The 7,523-nt window shown below is 36.8% G+C and overlaps 1 protein-coding gene across 1 annotated transcript; it reads left to right on the top strand.

Annotated features, from left to right (window-relative positions):
- The first annotated feature begins 653 nt into the window (after positions 1-653).
- Positions 654-4,360, top strand: LOC125208046 (wall-associated receptor kinase 5-like). The gene is made up of 4 exons (XM_048107592.2): positions 654-1,197; positions 1,969-2,331; positions 2,682-2,846; positions 3,052-4,360. The coding sequence occupies exons 1-4, from the start codon at positions 654-656 to the stop codon at positions 4,236-4,238; spliced, it is 2,259 nt and encodes a 752-aa protein (XP_047963549.2). The 3' UTR covers positions 4,239-4,360.
- The last annotated feature ends 3,163 nt before the right edge of the window (positions 4,361-7,523 follow it).

The raw sequence follows: 7,523 nt of genomic DNA, 5'->3' as shown, positions 1-7,523 counted from the left end.
GAAAAAGCTTTGGACTCATATTGCAGCTCCATATATCAATACTTATGCCAAGGTGTAATTCCTTTGTCATTGAATTGTTGATAGCACGCAGACAAGCTTTGAAGGATGATGCTGACTTGGGATTCTAGATCCACTCTTCCACTTATGTTCTCAATGTGATTCACATAGAACATCATCTCAGGACATGGTCTCGCACAGATGTCCCTTCTCTCATTGTTTGTTTATGATATAAATATCCATTAAACACGATCCTCAAATCGCAAAATTTGACTTCATATTTACAATGTTTAAGTTAATAATATAAGTTCACATCTTCAGTTTTTCAAAGTTAGTATCAATTTGAACCAGTTCAGGCTCTACATTTGTCTTGTCAGGCCAGTGCTAGCTCTTTTGCAACAAATGCATACCAAGTCTTATTAGATCAACGATATTGTATAGTATTTCCAATTAAGTAGATAAAGTTGGTCGTGGACTAAGACAAATGTTCCTTTTAATCTTAAACTATTGAAAAAACTAGACGTGGTCATTGGTCAAGGTCTAATCCACTTAGAATATACCAAAAAAAAAAAAAAACCGGCCGGCATTTGCTATAAATACCAAAATATATTTGAATTTAAGCACTCCTTATTCAAATAAATTCAAAGCAAAGAAACATGCTTATGCAAATCTGTCTCCTCTATGTCACAATCTGGCTTCACTCTGTCTCAGCGCAATCTACATCAATTGCGAAGCCCGGATGCCCAGAGCGGTGCGGGACCCAGCCGATCCCGTACCCGTTCGGGGTGGGGCCGGGTTGCTCCATGGAACGATCCTTCGAGATCAACTGCAACACTTCCTTTGACCCGCCAAGGGCGTTCCTCTCCATCCTTGGCGGGGAGATCATGGGAATAAACCCGAACAACGTTCGGGTCAATATGCCGAATTTGGCGCTCTCTACGTACGGCCAGAGTGTGAGGATCTTGAGCGTTGTCTATAGCTTGTCGGCGACTCGATATACGTTCTCGGATCAGAACTGGCTCACGGCCATCGGCTGTGACGACATGGCGGCGGTGACGGGGCTGGCCAACCGGAGCTTCAGCGGCGGATGCGTCTCGTATTGTCAGAGCGCTGGTGACTCCAGTGGCGTCGCGTCGTGCCCGAATGATAGCAACGGGTTTGGGCTTGGCACCGGCTGTTGCCGCACCCCAATTCCTAAAGGTACTTGCACGTATTTCATTTCGGATCGTTCCAAACTACTTATTCCATTTATTTTTTTTTACGAAAAAACTATAGTCTATCTTCTATTCTACTCTGTTTTCATCACACACTTTATTCTCTTTTCAATTGATCTTTAAATACCAGTTTCTTAAATTATGTTCTCAAAGAAATACACTACCTAAGTAGTTTGGGATGAAGGAAATTTGATTCTTCTAGCTTTGGTGGTCAACTTATTTTGAATTTTTTTGAGCACGTTATAGTGATATTTTCTCCAGACTTACCGTGTTGGAGTGATATACGAAAGTAAAACACTTTTTTTAAATCTGAAATCTATCGATTAATAATCTAACTATAATAAAAATAATGATCATTTAACCATCCAAAGTTGACCAATTTTCACATTCTTGTCTTAGTATGGTATATTAAGAATAAGAAATTAGACCAATTTTTTTCAGTATTAGTCTAATGATCAGAATCAAGACCTTTTAGCCTATTTCACACTCTAATGTCATCAATTCGGATAATCTTTGCTTAGTTAATTATCACAAATGGATTTTAAAAAATAAACAACGTACGATGATGTTTGATGCTCTTTTTCCTGTCTCTTTTTCCCTAGACTGCAAATTATAATTCAATTGTTTTGTCCTAAGTAAAAACTCCCTCCCCCCCCCCCCCCCATTTATGTGTTCTAGTATTCCATTTCGATCCATCTTTTATTAATTTTCCTATTTTCTTTTACATTATTTAATAGTGGATCTCACATTATTCCAGGCACCACAAACTTATATGTAAATTTAACAGACGTACATAGAAATTGGAGAAACAAGAAGTTATTCTCTACTAGCTACGCCTTTGTCGGGGAGATGGTCACCTCCAATTTTTCATACCGCCTGAACGACTTAAACAATGACACAATATTCTTGAGTGACAATTGGTCAGCCAAAAACACTCCGCCGGTGGTCCTAGACTGGAAGATAGGGCAGCAGAATTGCAACGAAGCACGAAGAAATCTAACAACATATGCATGTAAAGGCAACAGTGAATGTGTTAATTTCGATACCAACATTGCAGGGTATCTCTGCAACTGCTCCAAAGGATACCAAGGCAATCCATACCTCGACCCGGGGTGCCAAGGTAATTTGAGCATAATTTTAATTATTGTAGTATATAAGATACTCCCTCCGTCCGCCATTAGGAGTCCCATTCATGGGCGGCACGGGTTTTAAGAAATGTTAAGAAAAGTGGGTGGAAAAAAGTTAGTGGAATATGGGTCCCACTTGTTTATATTAGTTTTAAATGAAATGTGAGTGTAATGAGTTAGTGGAAGGTGTGACCCTATTACCATTTATGGCATAACCGGGACTCCTATTCGCGGACGGACTAAAATGGAAAAACGGGACTCCTATTCGCGGACAGAGGGAGTAATTGTTATTTTATGCTAAAAACAAAATAATTTTGATTTTTCTTGTTTTGGTTACGAGCAGATGCGGATGAATGCGCGGATAGTCCATGCGACCCCAACGCGGATTGCATGAATACTCCCGGGAGTTTTATCTGCAAATGTCGTAAGAGATATGGTGGCGACGGTATGAAAGACGGAAGTGGTTGCACTAAGTTGCCGCCATCTACAATTATCAATGTCTCCATAGGTAACATATCCCCGCTTACTAACATAATATACGAGTGTGTGTGAGTTGGTCTAATGGTAGAGTAATTAATCATGACCAAAAAGGTCTCAGGTTTGGGTCAACAATGACGCGGCTTTTAAAATTTATATTCACTTGTCTATAAAAAACATGATATTTTTTATTTTCTCATTTCTTTTATTTTTTTGTTGTTACATTTGTTTTGCAGGAGTTGGTGCTGGAGTGGGATTAATAATGCTACTAGCAATATGCTTTTATGTATATAAGGCAAAGCAGAAAAGAAACAAGAGAATAGAGAAAGAGAAATTCTTCGAACATCTTCTTTTACAACATCAAACAAACGAAGGCACACTCGAAAGAACCAAACTTTTCCCCGCAAAAGAGTTGGAGAAAGCCACCGATAACTTCAACGCGAGCCGAATTCTCGGACAAGGAGGACAAGGCACGGTGTACAAAGGAATGTTATCCGACGGTAAGATCGTCGCTATCAAGAAACTGAAGTTGGTAGACGAGGATCAACTAGAGCAGTTGATCAATGAAGTCGTGATACTATCGCAGATAAACCACAGAAACGTCGTTAAATTGTTGGGATGTTGTTTGGCCACCGAGGTTCCTCTCCTCGTATACGAGTTCGTCTCTCACGGGACTCTTTTCGATCTCATCCATGACCGCAACACTGAAATTTCCCTTTCTTGGGACATGCGTCTGAAAATGGCAGCAGATATAGCAGGGGCACTGGCGTACTTGCATTCAGCATCTTCAGTACCTATCTTTCACAGAGACGTCAAGTCCAGTAATATCCTTCTAGATGAAAAATATGTGGTCAAAGTGTCAGACTTCGGGACTTCCAAGGTTGTCGCAGTGGATCAGACTCACCTGACCACGTTGGTGAAAGGGACATTCGGGTATCTAGATCCAGAGTATTTCCAGACTAGTCAGTTCACAGACAAGAGCGATGTGTACAGCTTTGGAGTAGTGCTTGCCGAGCTTCTGACAGGACGAAGGCCGATATCGTCAGATACGACAGAAGGAGACAGGAACCTAGCGGCGCGTTTCCTGGCTTCGTTGGAAGCTGGCGATCTCGAGAGTATTCTCGACGCCCGGGTGTCGGAGGAAGGTGGGAGGGAAGAGGTTGGTAGTGTTGCAAGGCTTGCGGAAAGGTGCTTGAATCACAAGGGGAAAATGAGGCCAAGTATGAGAGAAGTAGCAACGGAGTTGGAAAGCATTAGAATATCGCAAATGCCTTCAAATGCAAGGGATGAAGAAGGTATAGAAACTAGTGGATGTGAAGTGAAGCCAATGATGATTACAGACATAGATTACACGTGGGCTAGTGGTAAAAGTGAGATCTCTTCTCCATCGGATACACGTCCCTTCATTTCTGATATTGTGTGAGCGTTACATTGTTTATGTAAATTACTGTAGTAGTTAGGGATTGATTGAGTTTATTTAGGTTTTTGTGATATTTTGTTAGTGGTGTATTATGTTGTAATAACGCAATTCATTGTTTGCTTGTTTATTAATTACGGCTTTTATAAGTTCTTGATTCTGGTCAATTCGAATTTGTTACTCCCTCCGTCTCTGACAATTTATCACTTATTTTCTTTTTTGTCTGTCCCTAAAAATTTGTCACTTTTAGTTTTACTATTTTTGGTAGTAGACCAATATTCTCCTAACTCATTCTCACTCATATTTTATTTTAAACTTAATATATAAAAGTAGGACCCACATGCCACTAGCTTTTCCAACTCACCTTCTATTACATTTCTTAAAATTCGTGCCGTGTCAAATGGCGCCAAATTTTAAAGAGACGGACGGAGTAGAAATTATTTATTGTAACTCGACGAATCAACGTGCGCTAAGTGGATTTATAGATATAAGTATAACTGGCGTGGGTTGCAAAGTGGAAGTTCAACAACTCCTTCGAATGTGGCTAATTTTCATAATTATAGTAATAGCGCCATTCCATTTATTCTTTGCCAAAGAACGATGCTAATTGCTAAAGTATATGTTAAGACAGCGGCGGATCCAGGTGGGGTCGGGCGGGGTCGGCCGACCCCACCGCCGGCCAACTAAGACAGGGGGAGCTCCATTAGATCCGGTCTTTGAAGTTGCCGCCGACCCCATGGTGCGCTGGAGCGGGAAACAGAGCAGTCACGAATCTTTGTGTCGTGTGTGTGAGACAAGAAATTCATAGACAGAGAGGAGTAATTTGAATATTTGAGAAGAGGAATTGAAAAAATTGAGTTGCAGAGATTGAGAAGGGGGAAGAAGACAATGAAATGTACAATAATCATTGTGGGGCCCAGCTTTTTGTTTGTTACGAATGAGGACTTTTATCTCTTTTGATAAATGCATATTATAATATTCAAAATTACCAAAATACTAGTTTTACTAATATTTATAATTCACTCAAATTAACTTTTTTATAAGTAACGAATTAATGAGATGGCCTCTAGAATCAAATTCATACCTAGAAATTTAATTACTACTCCGTCCATTCCATAGTAATAGAGTTATCGTCATTTTGGTACGTTCCATAGTAATATAGTCATTTTTCTTTTTAGTAAAAATCAACGCATTTTTTCACATATACTTTACTCTTTCTTACTTTTTTCTCTCTTCATCTCTCTACCTTTTTCATTTTCCATTTTATTATTTCTTTACTTAACTCACCTAACACAATTTTTCTTAATCTCCCTGCTGAAAAGTTTTGCCTCCAATACTATGAAATGAAGGGAGTATTATTTTTTCATATAATGGATTGATAATTATTTATACATATTTATCTTATTTATTAAAATAAAAAAAATACATGATTTCATAATATTAAAAGGTTTGTGTTTGATAATTCCATAAAATTTTAATTAGTTATAAAAGACAACATATTATTTTTGTTAATTTAAACAAATCTCAAATATCAATTTTAAATTTCGATAGATTTGTCCGTCTTAGTACTCTTTATTCAAAAAATTTCTTATCGAGTTTATAATTTTGCATTAACAACGAAGGACATAATGTTATTTAAGGCGAGTTGCTATTTCTAATCCATGTATCAAGACGAAGTATTAGGCATGAAAAGAAATGTTTAGACACTGATAATATTTGCGGATCTGATTATTTTAGTATGATTTATGAAAACGACAACAAATGAGAAAGCAACGAAAAGGATGTCATCAGAGTTGAGAAATATTAAAAATATTCTTTACTACATCCGATCCCACGAATTTCATTTTCTGGATCCGCCATTGTGTTAAGATGATACCATCATTATTTAGTAATGAACCAATAAAACAAAGAAGATGCTCATAATGTAAGTTTACTTCAATTTTGGTAACTATAACAATTTGTTGGCCGAGCAGATCTTGAAATTTAATAGTCTATCATATCATGTGATAATAGAAGGATTTGTTTTTGTCACATAATTTTAGTAAGTACTCCCTACGGCTCTTAGAAATATTAACTTTTAAATAGGTGTGTGTTTTAATGTACAACTAATAAAGTACTAATAAAGTAGGGGAGATACAAAGAAAAAGTGATTCAAGTATTGTTAGTGGAGAATAAATCTCAGGAGAAATAAATTTCCTAAAATACAAAATGCATAATTTTAAGGGACAGATTAATATGAAAATAGTTCTTACTTTTAAGAAATGAGGAAATATTAGTATTTAATGATTTAATAAATTAAATAGAAACAGAATAAAAATAGAAAATTTAATAAAATAAATAAGTGAAAGTAAAGGTTCAACAAATTTTAAGTCATAATTTTTGTCCAGAAATGACTTATTCAACTTGGGACATTTCGAAAAAGAATATAAATCAATAAACTTGAGACAGAGAACTTGGCATTTCCTTTATTGGTACAGATAAGTTACTGCCTAATGAAAAACTCATATTCGACGGTGAATTAATGTAACACAAATATAATACTTCCTTTGTTCCCTCATAATTGAGGTAACTTTTTGACACGGAGTTTGAAAAAATGTTGAGTGTGTTAAATAAATAGATAAAAAAGTAAGAGGGGGAAAAAGGTAGAGAGAGTAAAATAGAAAGTGAAAAGAAAAAAGTTACTGCTTCCTCCATCCCACAAAAGATGTCACATTTCTCTTTTTGGAAAAAGTTTTCTCTCACATAAATATAAAAATTATATTTTCTTTCTTCATTTAACACACAAAACAAAACCTCCTAAAATCATGTGCTGTCCCACAAATGTGACATCTTTTGTGGGACGGGGGGAGTACTACATAGGCAAATGACTCAACTATGAGGAAACGGAGGGAGTAGTTATATAGTTTTCCATTCGTTCCATAGTAATGAAAACGTTTCTTTTCGGCACGGAGATTAAGAAAAATTGTGTTAGGTGAGTTAAGTAAAGAGAGAATAAAGTGGAAAATAAAAAAAGTAGAGAGATGAAGAAAGAAAAAAGTACTCCCTCCGTCCCACAAAAGATGTCACACTTGTGGGACGGCACGAGATTTTAGGAGGTTTTATTTTGTGTGTTAAATGGAGAGAGAAAATATAATTTTTATATTAATGTGAGAGAGAACTTTTTCCAAAAAGAGAAATGTGACATTTTTTATGGGACAAACTAAAAAGGAAAGTGTGACATCTTTTGTGGTACGGAGGGAGTAAGAGAGAGTAAAGTAGGTGTAGAAAAATATGTTGACTTTTACTAAAAAT

Source organism: Salvia hispanica, chromosome 6 (assembly GCF_029641045.1).
Source record: "Salvia hispanica isolate PSC_SH4W2 chromosome 6, Shi_PSC_v1, whole genome shotgun sequence".
NCBI classification, from domain to species: domain Eukaryota; kingdom Viridiplantae; phylum Streptophyta; class Magnoliopsida; order Lamiales; family Lamiaceae; genus Salvia; species Salvia hispanica.
The sequence above is the reverse complement of the archived record's forward strand: the minus strand, read 5'-3'. Positions and strand labels throughout refer to the sequence as shown.